This window comes from Streptopelia decaocto (assembly GCF_964273445.1).
Source record: "Streptopelia decaocto genome assembly, chromosome: 1".
NCBI lineage: Eukaryota > Metazoa > Chordata > Aves > Columbiformes > Columbidae > Streptopelia > Streptopelia decaocto.
In genome coordinates, this window is record NC_138663.1 from 22,169,174 (window position 1) to 22,190,299 (window position 21,126).

General features: G+C 40.0%; 1 protein-coding gene across 4 annotated transcripts in view; it reads right to left on the reverse strand.

Annotated features, from left to right (window-relative positions):
* PLXNB2 (plexin B2) overlaps nt 1-21,126 on the reverse strand; it is a 255,250-nt gene that overhangs the window by 10,724 nt on the left and 223,400 nt on the right. For all 4 annotated transcript variants that reach the window (XM_082062717.1, XM_082062718.1, XM_082062716.1 and 1 more), the window contains 12 exons: nt 19,921-20,148; nt 19,272-19,448; nt 18,671-18,810; nt 17,504-17,604; nt 15,088-15,317; nt 13,931-14,112; nt 13,105-13,171; nt 12,839-12,985; nt 9,437-9,593; nt 8,354-8,454; nt 6,146-6,230; nt 447-601 (listed from right to left, as the gene is read on the reverse strand). In XM_082062717.1, the coding sequence (XP_081918843.1) occupies nt 447-601; nt 6,146-6,230; nt 8,354-8,454; nt 9,437-9,593; nt 12,839-12,985; nt 13,105-13,171; nt 13,931-14,112; nt 15,088-15,317; nt 17,504-17,604; nt 18,671-18,810; nt 19,272-19,448; nt 19,921-20,148 (1,770 nt within the window). The remainder of the gene's footprint in view (nt 1-446; nt 602-6,145; nt 6,231-8,353; nt 8,455-9,436; nt 9,594-12,838; nt 12,986-13,104; nt 13,172-13,930; nt 14,113-15,087; nt 15,318-17,503; nt 17,605-18,670; nt 18,811-19,271; nt 19,449-19,920; nt 20,149-21,126) is intronic.

Sequence of the window (21,126 nt, forward strand, 5' to 3'; positions counted from 1 at the left end):
AAAAATACTCTAAAGAGACTACTATTATTTGAAAACACTTTGATTATTTTTCTAGATTATACCACATCATGGGTCACAAACAAAACCAGGGAAATATGTGGCTTTGTAGCAGTTTATAAAGTATTTGGTTCACAAGAAAACCCAACCAATATTATCTAAACAGGTGGCACAGAAAAGAATATCCATCTTTGTCTTGCAAGAAAAATCTTTCTTTAACGAGCACAAAATCATGGTTCTCAGCTTTGATCAGGAGTTATACTTTATGTCTTTCCCAGTAATGTTCCTCGGGGCATATTAATCACCTGAAGCCCTGAACGCCAGCTTGTATGTACATGACACAAATTCAACATTGCAGCCAAATGTATGACTAATAGTTGCATCATTTTCTTCACTTGTACCTCAGAATCTCAGATGTAAGGTGTAACTGTGGCACAGCTGAGCCCTACCTTCACAGAGAGAAGTCTGGTCAGGTAGATTTCTGTAATAGCTTTGGTCCTCTCTTTTTCTTTCACGCTGCCCCGCTTCGATTTACCTTCATCTATTTCATCTACTGGCCGAACTAGATGCCAGACCTTATTTTCATCTTCCAGGAGTGCATGCCCTAGAAACAATAATTGCAATAATTACAAAAAACGCCTTGCACCCAAATCAGCAACATGAAAATAATCATATACAGGTAAGATCCTTGTTCTCTAGCTTTAATTTACCTTTTATCTTGCCGAGAGGATGTAGATGACTCTGTTCCTGTCCAACATAAACAACTCAAGTACTAAATGTTCCATAATACATAAGCTGAAAGAAACAGCACTGAAGTAGGATTGCAGCTTGCTTTTGTCAAGAATAAAGAGAGAGGAAGGAGTCACAAAACAGAGAAACCCCCGTTCAGTCATGGATGCACAGTATGTATATTTTTGAGGTCCAATACTCTACTCCTTTGTGAATTCTCGGAGCCATGATGAAGTTACAGAAATTCAGCTAGGTCTGACCCAACAGCCACCACAGAAAGGGAAACTGTAGCCTGCTTCAGGTGCCAGGCAAGAGATTGCTGTAGCGGCTCTGGTGAATTTGGCAATGGCAATTTAAGAATTCATGCTATCATTGTTTTTTCTAGGTATAACATTAAAATTTACATTTTTTTACCCTAACTGCTGAATTCAAAGTATGGTACCTCAGTTTATCAGCATCTGACCAGCAGCACTTTGTAGCTGAAAGGAGGAAAGATGTTTCCTTTCGCTGAAAGGATGTGAACTCCAGAGACAGAGGTAACAACTGCAGAAAACTCGTAATCCATTATAATGAGATTTTAAGAATTTGTTTGTCAGTATTCATAGCTTAAACCAGACAAGGAGACTCACACCAACTCTGTTACCATATAGCAGAAATGAGAATAAGCTCCTGGATGCTTATGATAGCTCATCTTATCAGAGTGCCCTGCTATACTGTGTCCATGGCTTGGTCACACCAAGGTCATGCCACAGTCCCTGAGCTTAGTTCAACAATCATGCAGCGCAATAAAGGGAGTCTCGCATTTCAGCATCAGCATGAATGTTCAGACAAACTCTATGTTTGAGAGTCTTTTGTTATGAACAGTTCTGGAAGAGATTATACAACTGTTTTAACTTGCAGTTAATATCCCTTGAAAAAAAGATTCTGTGTCACAAACTTCGTTTCAAACCTCCAGGCTTTGCTTGTTCTTTCTTTGGTTTCTCATTTTTTATATATACTTGGCACAGTCCCTAAAATCAATGGAGCTTTTCTAGTGGAAGTTACCAAATCAGTGCATTTAAAATCATTGACGTCTTTAAAATGTGAGTTATTTTTCCCATAAAATTGTGATTCATCCCTATTGCACAAATTGTTTTGCAACACTGCTAAGTTTTATGATTTAATATATGTATCTAATGTAAGCAAATCCCAGTTACAGCAGAAAATATCAGTTTCCAATTGCGTGAATTTTGTCCTTTCAAATTTTTGGCCATAGTAGTTTATTAACTAAGTTCCTCAACAACTACATTAAGTTTGCCAGCTTGCATGTATGTTCAATATTTTAAATTACAGAGGAAAATAACATTTATATGTAATCTGGTGAAACCAACACTTCTGCTTCAATCTACTCTATACATCCTCATGAAGAGCATTAGCTGTGCAGTCTTCTGCGGCCTTTACTTCTTTTTAACCAGGTAGGTATAAAAAAATCTCGCATTAAATCATGTTGCCCTTTGAGAGTCTTTAATTTGACTTGGAAGTTCATGTGAAGCAAGTAAGAAATAAAAGCCATCACTTTATTTTGAAGCAGCTGTGATTTCACAATCGATACCATTCATAGCAATCACCCACCCATACAGTAAGAACTGCTGGTGGGCCCAGAGCCTGGAATTTCTTTTGCAATGCCTGTTATTTACTTTTGTAAATTAATAGATCAAATCACGCAGTTAGAGCAGAAACTATTTTCCAGCCTTATGTCAGTCGCTTGGTACACTGCTGCTTCCTCCTTTAATCCAAAGGAATTCATCCTCTTTGCTCTCCTGATGGTATATTGCCCCATTTAACTTTGGAGAGAAGAGAAACAACCAAAGGGGTTTCCACTGAAATTAGTGGCCCTTATGTGCAGCTTAATTTGGCCCGTGCGTGTTTAGCAACAACAGAATTGTCTACTAGTGAAGTACTAGTTATTTCATAGGAAAGTATGGACTACAGCTCAACCAGATGAACTTCTGCAATACAAAGATCCCAATTCACTGCTAAAAATAGCAGGAAGAAAGAGGAAGAGAAATTCAGGAACATAGGGCAACACAACATGTTGGCAGTACAGTTGCTAAGAGAAAATAACATTTCTGTGAGATAATATTTTCCCCAATGGAAAAGTAGGAGGTGAAGAAAATAAAAAGATGGGAAAAGACCTCCTTTTTTATTGCAGTAGCCACATTATGCACCAAGTCATAAGCGAGGAGAAGACTGTGCCCACTGGGTCGAATGCTTCTCCCAAAACTCCTTGTCTTGGCCCTTGGGCAAGTATAAAATAGCCCTGGAAGGATTAACACCAAATATTGACTATACTGACTAATCATAGTGGCATGAACCGTGATGTTAAACATGATGGAGACAAGTGAGATGGTGACAGGCAACACAGCCCCCTTCCCCGTGTATGGCCTGCAGCAAATTAGCTTCCAGTCTCCTTCCCCCGTGACTACGCCACACCATGGAGGTGAATGAAGGGCTGCCCTACACAGTTCTGCTAATCAGTGTTTCTGATCTGCAAACCTCTGCTATTTATATTCTGAATTAAAAAAACAAAAACAAAGCCAGAGAAAGATCCCAGAATAACAGACTATGTTGTTTTGACTTATAGTTCAGTACGGAAATACTAGCATGAAATCACTGAAACCGTTCTCCATCTTGATACAAATTAGTAATCGCATTTATTATCTCCAGAAGAAAAAGATGCTGCATTTAATTTGTCATACCATCCAGCTTCTAGAGTCTTCCTGTTAGAAGCTGTGAATCAAAAGCAGCATGGAAGCAATGCCAGGTTTTAGAGCAATATCTCTGAACATGGTTTTATATTTTTGTTCTGTGCAAGGCCTGGTACTTTGGCAGAGAGTCAATGGCTTCAGCTGACATTTCTGAATGCAAAAGGTGCAAGTTAATGAGAGACTCTGGACAAAAGGAAAACCACTTCGTCACAAGCCTCATTCATAGAGCCAGGATAGGATTTCTATTTATTCCAGCCTTGTAGATCCCTGCGTCATATAAATGTGTATGTGTGGGAGGGGAAGCCTCTGATCCTGTCCTCTCCCTTTAATACATACAGTGTCTCACAAATCACTGTCACTGCAGGCTCTCACTTTGTACAAGCTTTGTAATGTTTTATGACTTTCTGAAAGAACAAGTTGGCGTTGGGTAGCTCTGAAGACCCTTGGGCACTTAAGAAAATGGGCTCGCCTGGAAAGAAATGCTTTCTTCCCAAATTTGTACACTACCACAATGTAAGACAGGATGTGAAGCTGTCTTCACTCCATACTTTGGGATCCAAACTCTCTCTACACTCTTTTTCTCTCAGGTATGAGAGACATTATGTGACAGCAGTGTCCCCAGAAGTCTGCTTTTCCTTTACAACTCCTTATATGTCACACGCATTTCAAATAAGGAGTTAATCTTGGAGTACAGATCATGTACGTTCAAAGAGCTTCATCACATGGAATCACAGCTAAAGATAAAATTGCAGAGAAGGAGAAAAGGAAAATAAACCAACAAAATCAGAAAACCTCAGGGTCTGGTCCTCCACTGCCTGCAAGAAGGTCAGCGAGCTGGGGAGGATGAAGACCGGGACCCCAGAATGGGAGACTGGCTGCCACGCTGTGTTAAGAAAGCAAAGCAAGCTAAGGACACCAGCAGGCTCCCTGCACAGTCCACTCGCTTCTTCAGAGTGGAGGTGATTACTGCCTCAGTTATCTCAGCAATTGGTGCATCCAAACTGAACGGGGACCGGGAATCAGCTCCTTGCCTGGCTGCACTTCACAGCCCTCTGTATTAAATTGAACGGCTTTTTCAGCTGACATGCTGTTTTGGCACTTGCTGTGACAGAGTAGTCAGCACTTGACCAACTGTGACAGGTACTTGCACTAAAGGGGTGAGAGGATGGCAGCAGGGTGCAGCCATGACCACTGGAAGACCCTTCAAGGGCGCTGGAAAAAGTGTCAACAGAAAGCATCCGGGAGGAGCGAGTAAGAAGTAAATGGCAAGTAATTCTGCCAGTCCCGATTCCCTGGCCAGCACTGAACACAAATGAAATGGAACTCTGCACGTTTTTGTTAAATAGTGATATACGTCAGAGCTGTCAGCTGAGACCCATCTTCTTGAAAAATGTACATTTCTGGCATATTATTTCCAATCTGTTTGGACTGCCCAGCCCTTGAAACCTGTTAAATTTAAGATCAGTAAATCTTTTTAAAGGACTGAAATTATTAGGTGAAGCAATGGCTTTTGCAATCAGTGCTAGACAGAAAAGCATATCAAATGAGTTAAGGAAGAATGATTTCAACAATTATCGTTCCATAAATTTACCTTCTACCTCATGTCAAATAACTGAATATAAGGATAAAAAAATAGAGAAACTGAACATCTGAAAAGTAAAGTAAATACATGTGACAAAGAACATAAATTTACAAGTAAATATTTCCATTAAAATCTGATTGCATTTTAGGTAGTAACGGATATTGTGTCTCGAGAGGTTTTGAGATAAAGGAAATTGGTCTAGACAGAATGCTAACAGAAGAAGTAAAAGCTTTAAAAGATGGGTTACAAGCTAACAGGTTGTCTTTCACATTGAGAAGTCCAGCATAGTGTAGCAGACCGCAATATAAGAATTGTGCAAGAGCTGCTTCAGTGATGTGAAAGAGAGGAAACATTAGAAAGAAACTCCTGACACCAACTTACAGTGGATTGCAAACCTCAAAATGAACAAAGGAATTGTGGAAAATGCTGCATCTAAAGAGACGACATGAATGGAATGAACAAAGACAACCAACGGACCCTGGAAAAACCAAGCTAGCATAGCCGGTGAAATATCGCTCAAAGGGAGGGAAACACAAAATATGAACATACAGATATGAGTTTGCAGGGCAACATAGTAGTAAGAAATGCAATAAAAAAATTACAACAGATCCATTATGCCACAGAGGGGAGCTCGTCTCTACTGTGATTCTTCTAGAAAACTGCATCCAATTCTCAGTCTAATAAGAAGAGGAAGAAATTTAGAGAGGAAAGTAAAAATAGGAAGAAAGAAGGAGAAAAAGAGATTAAGTTTTGGAAAGATGAAATGTATGGTTTGACTGTAGCTGCAGTGGGATTAAGAAATAAAGTATACAAGGAAATATTTGCTAAGAGTGCTTTCTGTTAAGCTGGGCTATAGACTCACAGCAATTATGGTTAAAGCCCCATTATTTAAGGCTTTTATAATGAGGACGAAGAAAACCATCACAAGTGTGCAGTGGGTAATGCACAACAAATAAGCTTTTCATAGTCTGGTGGGGAATAACCAGCTCCGCAGACATGCTCGATAAACACAGTCAGGACAGCAGTGTCATTCCCTGTGGGTATTGGTTTCCGGTTATTTTGGGAGGCAGTGAAGCCATAAGATACTTACTTTCCCCTGGGACATCTTGCTGATTATCCTCTGGCTGCTGGGAAATTCCCATTTTTGATAAGATAAGCGTGGCACCATCTCGGACCTTTGAAAAGACAAACACAGGGATGTTACTTCACAGAATCACAGAATGTTAGGGATTGGAAGAGACCTCAAAAGATCATCTAGTTCAGTTCCTCGCCAGAGCAAGAACACCCAGATGAGGTTACACAGGAAGGTGTCCAGGCGGGTTTTGAATGTCTCCAGAGTAGGAGACGCCACACCCTCCCTGGGCAGCCTGTTCCAGTGTTCTGTCACCCTCACTGAGAAGAAGTTTCTTCTCAAGTTTAAGTGAAACCTCCTGTGTTCCAGTTTGCACCCATTGCCCCTTGTCCTATCATTGGTTGTCACTGAGAAGAGCCTGGCTCCATCCTCCTGACACTCACCCTTTACATATTTATAAACAATAATGAGGTCACCCCTCAGTCTCCTCCAAGCTAAAGAGACCCAGCTCCCTCAGCCTTTCCTCATAAGGGAGATGCTCCACTCCCTTAATCATCTTTGTGGCTCTGTGCTGGACTCTCTCCAGCAGTTCCCTGTCCTTCTGGAACTGAGGGGCCCAGAACTGGACACAATATTCCAGATGTGGTCTCACCAGGGCAGAGTAGAGGGGAAGGAGAACCTCTCTGGACCTCCTAACCACCCCCGTTCTAATACACCCCAGGATGCCATTGGCCTTCCTGGCCACAAGGGCACAGTGCTGGCTCATGGTCATCCTGTTGTCCACCAGGACCCCCAGGTCCCTTTCCCCTACACTGCTCTCTAATAGGTTGTTCCGCAGCTTATACTGGAACCTGGGGTTGTTCCTGCCCAGATACAAGACTCTACACTTGCCCTCATTATATTTCATTAATTTTTTCCCCGCCCAACTCTCCAGCCTGTCCAGCTCTTGCTGGATGGCAGCACAGTCTTCTGGCGTGTCAGCCACTCCTCCCAGCTTGGTGTCATCAGCAAACTTGCTGACAGTGCATTCTATTTGCTCATGCAAGTCATTAATGAATATATTGAATAGTACTGGTCCCAGTACTGACCCTTGAGGCACTCCACTAGATACAGGCCTCCAACTGGACTCTGCCCAATTGATCACGACTCTCTGGCTTCTTTCCTTCAGCCAGTTCATACTCCACCTCACTACCCGATCCTCCAATCCACACTTCCTCAGTTTAGCAGCAAGGATACTGTGGGAGACTGTGTCAAATGCTTTACTGAAATCAAGATAGATCACATCCACTGCTTTGCCATCATCTATCCACCTCGTTATGTCCTGATAAAAGGCTATAAGGTTGGTTAAGCAAGTAAAACTTGAAAGAAGTATGCACTACTGAGCCTCCTTCTTAACACCTAAACTGCATTTTCTGTAATCCTTAGCAAGGAATCCGGACCTATGATTAATGCTGCCCTTCAAAGGCTTCCTGGGCAATGGGTTTTGCAATCCAGAACAGACCCTCTCCTCCTCCTTTAGTAAGGGATCCCATCAATACCTCCTGTGAGGTCACTGAAAATGCTAAAAGCATCTACAAGACTTCAGACTTTCCTCAATCCAGTGTGGGTGCCCTTTGTACAAAAATGGGGTTTATAATGAGGAATTGGACCTGTCTGTTTTCTGAGGGAAAACTAACTGACTTCTATATTTCCTAATCAGGATATCTGTTGTTAGAAAACAATAAACAGCATACAAAGGGAATATAAGTGGGTTGGAAGTGCTTGGTAGAGTGCACAGGAAGAAACCTAAAACAGACAGTACAAAAACATCAACATCTGCTCTCCTGACTGGGCTGCTGAACAAACCAGACCAACCCAAAATCTATTTAGCAGCAGAACAAGGACAAAGATAATTCTCAGGGGTAGGAAGTGGTAGAGAAAAGGAGAGATGAATACGAGACCCAGCAAAAGGAGCTTCTGAATGTTCAAAGGGGAATTTGGATTTGGACACTGTAATGATGAGGAAACCAAAGTGCTGGCATGTAGGTGACATATGTCTAGACCTAGCCTTTCACACTCTCAAGCTTTTACTGCCTAGATCCAGAGCTGGGCTTTTTATTTATTTATTTATTTTTTTAAAAAATTCTTTATGTAGCACAGAAGTTTCTCTAAAAACAAATAAAGATTTTATTTATTACTAGAGAACAGTTAACAGATGCGAACAACCACTCTGAAACACCTCCTTACATTATAATGCATTAGTGTGTTGATGCGTTTCCATCTGCCATCTCTTTGGGATGTTAAATCCAAGTCTGAGAGGATCTGTGCAGTAGAACCAGGACGCCACTCTAAGGGGTAATTAAAATGAGAAAAAACAGTTTTTAACCATGTGTAAAAATAACTACTCCAAGAATGTTTCAGTTTAGAGACCTACTGACGCATTGTGGGACATTAAAGGAAGCAATTTGGCACATGCCACGATGTGTGTTTTCTATTGCTTAATAGTTTGGGTTTTATTACAGAAGTTTGCATGAACTATTTCTAACCATGCACATGACTTTTGATTATTTTCCACATAAATTCCTTTGCATAGAATACCACAAATATACTTCATAAGAACTGCTATCAGTCCAAAATAGAGGAGTAGGACTTTGTATGGAATAGAAAAGGCAATTTTAGGTAATTTACTAGGATTTTCTGAAGAGCAAGAATTGCATCCTCTACTTTCACATTAAGGCAGTAATGAAGATATTACAAAACTATTAATTGGAGCTTCTATTATGAGATTATTAGGCCTTTGAAGTTACATCAGTTTTTTTCTTCACAAGAAGAGAACAGCAATTTTGAAAGCCTTCAAGGAAGATGATTTTCAGAGGCTGGGTGGCTCATCATCTCCTAAAAGTGCAGCTCCTCTAAGTTATAATTCTTTTGAATTATCATCATAAAGGTAAGTCAAAATCAGTACGAGTTTCTGAAATTGCATTATTACTTCTCCATCAGTTAATTGTCCATGCTGTCATTGCCACATTAATTAGTACCTGAGAAGCTCACTCTGTCAAACATGAATACATTTGTGCTAACACTCATTAACAGGCTCTTTGCACACTAATGACAGTACACCAAAACTTTAAAAGTCAGGAAAAAGAACTCTGTAAGAAAGCATTAATTTTTAATGCACATTAAGATTGCTGCAAAATGCTGCATTTTTGTATCCAGCTGAACATGAATTCAACTTAAAAAAAAAAAGGCTTTTATAGACTTTTTTTTGGAAACAGAAAATCACACAACACATTTCGCCTGCTCAATATTGTATCAAAAGTAACTACCTACCAAGAACTACACTCTCAGCTTTTGGCCATTGAGAACACGGCAGATTTCGATAGACTTGGTCTATTATCTTTTCCTTTACTTGTGATATTGTATCACAGTTCAGCACTTTCACAGGTATGGAATCGGTTCCTCCATCTTGGACATATACATTTACTGTCTGTAAAAAAAAAGAATGTACATGGTTATTAAGACAAATAAATGCTGAATTACCTCAATATGTTCTTCTCAGTGATTTAAATGCAAACAATATATAAAATTAACTGTGCAATGATTACTGCACAGCAGCATATATTTGCAATGGGAGTATGGATTGTTTGAGGGATCCTTTGCTGTTATCAGCCAACCAGCTATCATAAATTCCAGCTAATTCCTTCCACTATGACAAAACAGCAAAGATGCAGAATAGATTTACTCATGTGTAATATGCTACTATTATTGAGTATTAGGAATTTATTAAAGAGGGATGCACAAGAACAAAGCAGCCAGACCACTGACTAGTTACATGCCTCTCATTTAGCCTGGAACGTAGAAAAGCACAAGTAATGCAGTGCCCACATTTAAGGAGCTCTCAATAATCATTTGAACCGCATTTTGCTGAGCTGTCTTCAGGGTTGTGGTTTTACTTCTCAAACCGAGCGGACAAGGTCTGTACATATGGTGATTTAATGCCACTCAAGTGACGAGTACTGACTTGTTCAGCTCCTGTAACTTCACCTCCTGTGACCAGCTGTTCATTAGATATATATAAATACACATAGCTGCACACACATGTATACATATATCAAAGACAATTATATAATCTTGTGTGTTTGAAGACTTTATTTACTGCTACTGTTGTCACAATAACTCTAATAGCTCCAGGAAACATACCTAAGTGTTCACACTACTTCTAAAATATTACTGTTTTCTGATAGTATTGACGTGGTTTTTTAAATGTAAAACAGAATTTCTTGAAAGGCTGTAATTTGCTAAATCTAGAGTTATTTTTTTAAAAAGTAGCTTTGCTAAATAAGTGTCAGTTTTAATACAGACAAAAGCAAATGAGAAAACGATGGCCAGGAAACATCCCCAGAAGCAAGAAAACCACCAAGATGTTATGAAAAGCCTCTATTTTTTTTTCACTGGCTGAATCAGTACAACAACTCAGAGCCCTCACAGACCTTTTCCCAGCCAGCTAGCTTTGCAGGCCGGGCACATCCGAAGCATTGCAGCTCTCAGATATGTACAGTCCTGCCAACCATAATGCCTGGATTTATCATCTCAAACCTCAGAAATAAACATGCATGTCTGGTATTTTTAAACAGTGAGGAAAAACTACGCCATACGGCAGTTAAATTAAACATGATTGCGCTGTCCCTTGACAGAACTCACAAACTAATCATGAGATTTCACCTTCCTTTTCCTATTAGCTTTATGGTAATTAGACATGATTTTGCTGCTGGTTCAGTATGCAGCACGTCACTGTAACCAGTGATGCAAAACAGATTCATCTTTTAAATAAGAACAATTAGAGAGCAGACAACTGCTCTATACCGTACTTTCCCACTGTGTCTCACTTTCAGGCAGAAGTGAACTAATTAACTCATGCTTTAACCTACCTTGGTGCACAAATGCTCCCTATCTGTTCACAGTTACCACAACAATGTCATCATCATGCCGAAGAGCCCAATAATTTATAGTAATCCCCTTCATAATCTTTCATCGTACATATATATACATATATCTCATCATCTTCCATGCATATATACACATAAAATCTTTGAGGGGAAATCTGTAAATGTGGACCAAATACTGCTACTGTGCAAAGTTATAATGTTTAATATCTAGCTAGTAAGCTTGTTGTGCCCACATCTGATTGCATACACAAATGTTCTGCTTTCACATTGCATTCATTTAGCTTAATTGCAGGCATTGGCTTTTTTTGTGAAAAGAAACAGTCTGAATAAAGAATTATTGCCATTAAGTCTTACACGATGTATACTGCAAGTAAATTTTGTTCTCCATACACAAGAGAAAAAAACCCCAGCATTGCCAGTCAGCGTGGTTTCTATGGGTAGCTCTTTTCAGTTCAGATATGAAGATGACAACTCGACTAATCCCCAAAATATCAACTGAACTTAAAATATTTCTTCTTGCCCAGCACACCCTTTCCTCGAGGCAGTCTAGGTCACAGTCTAGTGATTCTGTGAGCGAAAGTCCTACAGCAACCTTCTCACGTCAGCCCTCCCATCAGCATCCCTTCAGAATGCACAAAACTGTGATTTTTTTATTTGTTTGTTTTTTTAAACAGGAATTAATAAAGTTTCTTATTAAGTTTCTCTTCCCACACTGCAGATATGTCACTGCATCTTTCTCTGTTGGAGACAACCACAAATGGCTCTTAACATGTCAATAAAAGAGAAACCAGAGAGGGAAAAAAATCCTGTGTTGGTTTGTGAAGGACAGTCTGTGCATCTTTGGTATTGATTACACTGTATCCTGAATTAAATCAGCAAGACTGTCAGAGTAAAACTAGAATTTATGCTCCCTAAACAGCTAAAGGGTTGCCTGCTTCAGATTTTTAAAAAAGACAGTGAATCCATGTGCTGGAGTCTGGTTGAAAAAGTGCTGGAAATCTGTGGCACTGAACAGAATTAATTGAAAGCGGAATTCATAACAGAACTGGGCCATGGCACTGGCGATCAGATTCAGGGAGTGGTGGAGCTCAGAGGGGAACACCTGGGGCAGGGATGTCCACTTCATCCTACTTGAAGCACCTAACATGGGTCTCCAGAGCTGCCTGCAGAGGCAGCTTCCCCTCATCACTGTAGGGAATTATTTCCTTAGATGGAAAAACCCCCTTCCAATGCCAGTTGGGCTGCTCATGTTCAAGAGAGTTTGACTCAGAGAAGAACAAATGCAGAAATTCGTTCATAAGGTGTTCTGAAGACTGCAGAGCCATCTCACAGGACTGTAGAGGAGCTCATCCTGGTGTACTAGTAAAATGATCTCTACAATGATGTTTGATACACTGGTGAGCAGTAACAAGAAGGGAGAAAAACAATCTGAAGTTCAAGCATAATGTTAGTGAAAGAATTCTGCAAAAATCAGTTGTCAGTTAATTTAGATGGGAAAAGGGAAGCAGCCAGACACCTCGATCACTGTTTAGACAGACCTTGAAAATTATAAAAGGGATTTACTGAAATGGATTCTACAGGACTTAGATTTAACACTTAGAAGACACTCTATAATTCTATTTTCCTGCTTGGAGGCCTGCTTTGGTCAAACTGTCAACAGTCCTGCTCATGACCAGAATTTCTATGCACCTCACAGTAGTCCAGAAAAGTTTGTACAGACTTAACACTACAGGATTTAATTGTAAAAGAAAAAATATTTATAATATATTAATCAGGTTTCACTTACCAACTGCGTATACTCTACATCATCTCCCAGTAAGCCTGTGTCATTCAACGTATACTTGGCTTTCTTTAGTACAGCATCCACTGGGCCTTTTTCTACCTGATGTTTGATAGCTTTGAACAATTTATAAAGAGGCTCCCCGGCATTGTCCTGTTTAAAGGAAAGGAAATAAAATAAAGTAAACCCAAAAGATACACTCAATGCAGCATGTTTAAGTATTATTGATTAAAAAAACCCAAACCAAACAGGCAACAGACTTCAACTCTTACCTTGAGGTACTGATATAAACAAATAGACATCCAGTTAGACAACATTCTCTCAACAACCGTTTCAGATCTGAAAAAAAAACAACCCAAGTACGGTAAGGGTACTTAATGACAAAGTTTTAAAGAAAAACATTGCTTGCTTGAAATATAATATTTTTACATGCTTAACTGCATGCACTCTCCTAATGCAATGATTTCCCTATAGAGTCTTGAGAGCACGTACTTGCTTTAGGATAAGTGCTTTGTGTTGCTCATCATTCCTGGGTACCTCAGCTCATTACTGAAAAGCACACATCCTTTATGCAAAATCTTCAATTGGGTCTATGCTGTAAGAGCTAAAAAATTAACCCACTTGTGCAGTTACTGGGAAATAACTTAGAGATTACAAAGCTACAACATACATAGAGCCACGTCTTTAGCAATTTATTTGGGATAACAATAGGGTTAAAAACACTAGAGCGCTCCCTGACGCAAACTGATTATGTGTACTCATTACGGAGATGATGTGTGGTATAAACGCTAGATCATTTGGAATAAAATTAGATTTAAACGTAAATTAAATGTTCAGTATTGTATTTTGAAGTAATGCAGATATTTCAGTAATCTCAATACACATTCTATACTACAGTATTTGAATAAGGAAATCTGTAGCCAGCAGTCCTGCCTGTGCCTTCGACAGCTTTCCCTGCTAAGCTCATCCTCCTAGGATGCCTGGACCAGGTTATTTCTGACTTTCACAGATAGCTGGCATTTTAATACAGCCACATTAAAAAAGAAACATATTTACAGAAAAACAAAGAACTACAAAAAATATGACAATCATTCAGACCTTCTTAGCATCAGCTTTGGGTTTTTGGCCACAACATACTGCTCCATCAGTTCTAAGAACAGCGTCCTCATGATGTCAGTATAGTATTCTAGTTTTCCATGTAAAGCAACTGTCAGTAAAGATGCAAAATACACTTTAGCTCGAGCAGAGAACTCCCTTTGGTTTTCCAGCGTGTGAATAAACTGAAACAGAGAACAAATGTAAAATCAAGTGAGATGACAGCTTTCTGAAGAACCTTAACACTTGTCTGCACTAAGAAGACAAGCAATATTATTTTAATATTAATCTAAGCACAGAATGGAAAAGTTTTTGGAAGTCTGAAAAAACTAATTATAAGAAAATGCTGCCTAAAATTTGTTTTTAGATACACACACAGTGTACTGGACTAAGTCAAGGAATGCTTATATACTTTAACTGGAACCTTACCTAAAAAGGATGCTTTAATTAAATGAAAAAAAGGTGTTCTGTGACAATTTTTTAAAAGACAAAATCAGTTTCCCCCTCCCCCAAATTCCCAGTCCTTTCACATCAAATTACAAAGACACTAAGTACATCTGGGAACGTGCTCTCATCTGGCACAAACTGTAATGCTGCCATTAACTAGTGCGGCAAAGGAGCCTCATTTAAAACAGAAGAAAAAGTTAGAAGCTTAAATCTATATTTAGGTGTCTGACAATCAGCCTCAGTTTTTGAGAGAAGCAATTAGAAGTCTCTTCAGAGCTGCTGTGAGCACTCATCAATCTTGATGAAGAGGCCACTTGAGAAGCTTCTGCCTCTCTGGGACAGACCCAGCAGACGCTGCCCGCAGGTGACTCCCGGGATGGAATCAGCGCTCTCTGATCACATTTCTTAAAAGGTTAAACCAAATGTAACAGCAGTTTTTATGCCAGATTGGGTAATATCTGTTTTCCTACAGCCACTGCAATGTTGACTAACTCCATACGATGTGACCTGGCACAGAAATATGATCTTGCCTCTCTGCCTCACCAGGAAGCTCTGGCTCTGATGCCCCACATCTGCAGTGGTTACTGTGGAACCAGAATCATAGGAAAATCACGTATTTTTAATAGTTTTGGTTCAGTTGTGCTTGCAAACCTACTGTCTTGCACACAGCTATGCCTAGCTAAGAGACGAGGTGAACCTACTTCAGTACTCACATTAATGAGAAATGATTTGCTATTGAGGAGGTTGGAGAACTGGTTCAAAGCCTGCTCCACCGTCTGCCGTCGGGCCTCGGGAATATCCAGCTTCCCTGTAATCATCACATCTTTCTCTCCGTCTTTGGAGGGCAAGAAGAAGACTCTGTCTGTGTAAGTTTTGTAGTCCAGTACTGGGATGCCAGCTTCATTGATATCATTTGTCTGATCCTCCATCTCTATCATTAGATCTGGAATATGCAATACAGTTTAAAGGTTCATTTAAACAAAAGCCTACAGCTTTTTTAGGCAGCACAATCTCTTTAGATGCCTTGTAATGGAGAAAAAGCAACTCAACACAAAAAACTCTACTTTACCTCACATTTTCCCTGGCTATTTTTACCAATTATCCTGATAACTATGTCCACAGGTAATCCTATGGCGACATGAGGATAACTGCCCTTAGCACAGATGGTTTCCTTGTTGCTCCCTACCTCAAAAAGGGCCTTAATGGACATCTGGGTGAGTTCATATACACTAATGTGGGATTGTAGCACAGAGCCAAAAAAAGACACTGCAATATTGTTTTTTTGTTTTGTTTATTTTCCAGTGCACATTCTATTCCGAGTCTAGGTAGTATCAGAAGTACTTTTTAAAAACACACAGCAATCAAGGAAAGAAAGGTTCAAAGTGTAAAGTACACTGATTTAATTGGAAGGAAGGTGATGGCAGGAAGGAAGAAGGTTAAATGGTTTATTGGAAGTGATGGAAACATTTCTGTGAGTCTCAAAAGCCCTGAAGTTCTTAAAAGGGGTAACAAATAGGGAATCATCCTTTAGAGCTGCTATTCTAGCTGAAGGCTTTCCAATTACCCAGTATTGCCAACTGACTAGAATACTATGTTAATTAATATAGTGACCTATTGTCTCAGCAATTTTCTCTCTCTTATTCATTCACCTCATTTTATAGCATTCAGCAAAGCTAAGGGAGAAAGCACCTTGTGGTTTTCAGCTTTGTGGTATTTGTATGTCCCCCTGACATCCCTTTCCCTGGCTATCTTTGGTCCCATGTGTTTTAGTCTGTCCGCACTTTGTGCTGTTGACATAACAGTTTCACAGTATGGGTCCAGAATGTGTTTTGGCTTCAGTGTTTCATTTTACTGTCAGCCAAGGTGGATGCAGTTTAGGAAATGGATGACTCCTGGGATGCACATTCTCCTTGGTGGAGCAGAGAGGAAGCCTTCAACTGAACAGGCATCAGGAGCCTGTAGCCCCTACGAGGGGTGTCAGCAAGAGACAAGCACCTTCTCCTTTCAGAAATGGGTATGGAGTTGCATGGGAGAGGTGGGGAGAGAGAGGGCTGTTAACTTTGATCGATGCCCTCATAGTTCGAAACGCATTTTGAAATCAAGCCCATTTGGGAATAGTTCTTGATTCAAACATCTACTTCTGGTTTGTGTCCAGAACCTGGAAGGAGCTGGTTTTCCAGAGAAAGCAAGCTGGTACGAGAAAAGAACACCCTGTCCCAGAAATGCCAGAAAAACAAGACTGGGAGTGGCTTCCAGCATGGCCCAAATCTTCTCTAACCTGAAATTCCTGTTAAATACATTCCTAAATTTTAGCATCTGTCAATATGGAAAAAATCTATTTCTCTTTAGAAAGAAAAATGTATTTTGTTTTGTTTTGTTTTTTTGGTAGAGATTATTTTAACATGACCCAACAGCAAGCATAATTCAGATAATGAGGTGACATTTCATGGTAATCATTTAGGCCAATATTTGCAATGTTTGCACTCAGATGCCTAATTTAAGCATTACAATGAGTAGCTCAACATGTAGAAATGCTGAGCCTTCACACCTCCCGCTGCCTTCCCTGGGATGATGCCTCTACATTTACATAGAACAATTAGCTAGCTTCTCAAATCAGGCTTAAGGTTTTCCCACGATAAACAAGGCAAAATGTTATTTCTTTGCAGCGAGCTTGCCAAATTATCCCTTTGTATGCTGATTGCTGCAAATAAATTTTGCAGCTCTGAAAACAGTTTTTAATATGCATACTGGGCACATACAGCCATTGTGTTAAACACTAAGTGCATGATTAGTCACTATAAAACATTCTTTCCCCCATATCAATGGCTGCTGACATTAATGGCTTGTAGCCTCAATCTCAACTAGTTTCTATTTCCCAGTTGTTAACTCTGTGATTCCTTTAGACTAAAACTATCAATTTTCTTTAATACCCTCAGGTCCCTGTTTTATTTTATTTACAGCTTTCACATGCAATAACAAAATATCTGCTGTATGTCAATGCCAGTAATCAAGACTTAAAAGATCTAATTATTTACTCCCAGAAGTCAGTTTTAGCAAGCTAGCACCACTGCTCCAGCCCATCTTCTGATTGCTCAAGAGGACCCACAGGTGTGCAAATATCTGTCATACCTGTGAATTCCTTCTTGCATCGGTCTCTGACACTCTCCTCCAGGCCTTCAAGTTGTGATTTAATTTTTTCATACTCGCGTTCTGCTTGTTGGCTCTTGCGTCTTTATGGAATAGAGGTAAGATTTTTAAAAGTTACAAACTGCAAAAGAAATTACTTTGCAACAGCTCTGAGTGGGAAGCCAAAGGACTGGAGAACATTTTCCTGGTATTTCTTTTTAAACACTGGCAGCAGAAAGAAAGTGGAGGAGAAGAACAGCAACAGTGGACCAAGTCTTCGTTCCATGTAAATCAACCTGCCACCATCATGGGTCTGCTGCTTCAAAGCACACTTGGGCCAGTGACTTAAAATCCCATAAGCAGCAGTTACAAATGCTTTCAATCAATCACATACTAAGTACAGAAGCTCGATTTGTATGTACTGAACAGGGATTACTTGCAACATGTCCTGTGCTGGTGCTGAGCCACCCAGGAGTGTGTCTGGGTCTGATCTGAGAAGGTTGCAGGAGGTCCATGAGCGCATCAGTGCTGTACAGCATGTACGTCAGCACGGCCTCGGCTGCACTGATAGGCACCATAAGAGTGAAATGCACTTTCTCCTGAGGGACAGTGTGAGGCCCTCATTACTAACCTTAAAATCGGGCTAAGTAGGTCTTAAGTGAAATACAGACATTGTTCTGGCCCTTTGTGAAGCATGAATGTCACCATGAATCATGAAATTTGTGTGTGGGTAACACTTACCTCAGCTGGAAAGGCCAAAATGACCCCTTAGCCAAATCCATCCAGCTCAGACCTACAGTGCTGACTGAGGCAGCATAAACACTGATGGATATGTATATAGAATAAGTTATCTCCTTCACAAAAGGCACTTTAGCTGCCATTTCAAGAATGTATGTGTGCAACCCAGACTGCAATTGTGCACCTGGCAAGCCTGGGACCAACTGTTGTGCTTACGTATAAAGGATGGACCTGGGCTGACTGACACCAAGGAATTTGGTGTGCGTGAGAGGAATAAACTGGTGCTCATACATATTTCCAGCTGTAATTGTCTTTTTTAACTCGGTGGCTCATAAAAAAGATTAAGATAATTTCTGTAGACTGACCTGAAAACAATCAGGTAGTACTTTGAAAGCTTTAGGACAGAAAAAACACCTAATTAAAGGAACTTACCTGTAACACATGATAGAAATGGCGATGATTGCTAGCATAGGAATGAGTACCAGTGGCAAAATAAGATGCAGTGGGATGTCACTCACACGTGTATCATATTCCACCCTTCCAAGGATCCATTCCCGGAGTCCAAATTTCACCTAATGAGGTAAGCACAGACATTTATCTAAAAAAGTGCAAACGGACAGTGCTCCACTTCTCAGTTGTGCTCTAAATTTTTAGTTATTCTTACTAAGTGAATTTCTAGCTCAAACTGCCCAAGAAAGGAAACATTTTTGAATACTTTCTACTGAATTCAGGTCACTAGCACTTTATTCCATGAAGCAATTTTATTTTGCTTAGAGAGGAAGAAAAATCCCCAGCCCGTCTAGCTACAATTTTACATTCCTCTGTAATGAAGGTAGAAGGCATTTGGCAGCTTGGGACTGCTCTTTATGTGTGACATCTTCGAGACAGCAGGCAGAAGCTGGGGGAAGAAAGAACTGCAAGGAGTTTCTTCATGGTACTACAGCAACTTTGCAGAACAAATAACTTCAATTAAGAAGCACTGTATCCATGTCACCGACATACGATATTAAATTCTACTGAAAAGGTAACCTACGATGAATTCAGGAAGGTTATTGATGGTATCTCTCTTCTGCCGTTTCTTTGGTTGAGGCTGTACTTCTGGTGGCTCACAATATAAGTCCGTTTCAGTTAGTGTTTTTATGTTGCAAGGCTCGTCACCCACAAAAGCCTGGGCCTCGTCTATTGTCATGGCTTTGTTCAGGTTACTGCCCTAGACAGAAAATACAAGGCTAAGTCATCATTGCAAAGTTTTGGGAGACAAGAAGTTCCAAGTTGCAGCTTTCCATTTGGATCACTTTTAGCAGCAGATGTGATTTGCACTGCAGTGAACAGAAGAGCCGAGTGGTTGGGAATTATGCAATTCCACTCCTTCCTGGTGTGAGATGTCCTCTCCAGTCCTTGGGAGCTCTGTGGCAGACGGCATTCCCAAATGTCAGGCCCAGCAGGAGAGGGCATCCCCGGGAAACGCTATGTATGGCTAAAAAGATAGCAACTACCTCTGAAAAGCGGGGGGGGGGAGAAAAGGGGAACTGACTATGTTCATTATCTAGCAGAGGTAAGGGAGTCTGCCAAGCATTTTGGGTATGGTACCTGACAGCTGTTAAGGGTTCAAGCAAGGAAGGAAAAATGCCATATATGCTTCAAGGACAAACTGAGCAACCATCACCTCTTGACAAGTTTACCTTTGCATTGATAAGTTTGTTGACTTGTTTTTTGATGCCATCTGTGAAGTTTTCAAAGGTTGGGTCTGCAACATAGGCAAAGGAATGGCTTTCATTTTTTACAACCAAATTATAATGATCCATTAGGATAATAGTGGTAATGTTATAGTTTTCTGGGTCTTCCAGTATTGGTGGGGAAGAAAAAACCACTGTAGTTTCATTGAGTCTTGTAACATCCTTTCCATCAAACTGTAAGAAACAAGACAAGAAGAACATGTATATTTTATAGTTTGACTCATTCCTGTACATAACTGCTGATAACTTTAGACTGTAGAAATAAACCCACTGGATTTTATTCTCTCCATACAGCAGAAATAACACAGTATGAGGTATTTTCCAAAAAATAAAATGAAACTAATTTGTTAATGGGAATTTGTTGATTCATTATGTTCTGGCAGCTGCCTGAAGAAAAAGCTTAGGCTACAACCAGTTTCCATTGCCACCAAATTCTATGGCCCTGGACCACACTAAGCTGATATAATCAAATTGCTCCAAGATTAAGAGGTTAAAATGGCAGTTCTAAATCTAGATCATCTTCTGTACCATTAAGTATCTCAGGTAGATTCTCTCCTACTGGCACTGTAAAATACTTCGCTGAAATTCAGTACAATTAGTAAGTGAAATTTCGGAATAAAATTAACCAACTGTCAATCAATTAACCAATTGTCAATCAACTGCTCATGGTAACAATTCAACCTGTCTTCCAAGCCCAATTACACAGATGTTTTTATCCTAGAAAGTCCTTCAATCATTCAGTAACATGAACTATAGCCAACAACACTTCAACATTTCTATTGCCACCTCAGTTTCTCCCTTTGAGAAATGCCATTTGAGAGCTTCTCCTCCACTTTTCTGATATTGCCGTGTAAGTGGAAGCAAAACAAAAGATTAGAAAAGTTTCTAGTCTTAACCAAGAATGGGTGCTGTACATAATGCTGACTTAAGCAAATGTGCTGAGAAGATGCCAAGCATAGATAAGGAGGGTGCTGAGAAATGTTGATAAACACTGTTGAGAATGCTAAATAGACTTCAGGATTGTCCTGGGAGTTAAGGTTATCAAGATAATTACAACTTGCAGATTATGGCCTAAGAAATATAGGCGGTTTTCCTCTTCAAATTCTTTAAGGATAGGGTTCTGATGGACCCAAATTCAGCTGGTGTTAGCAT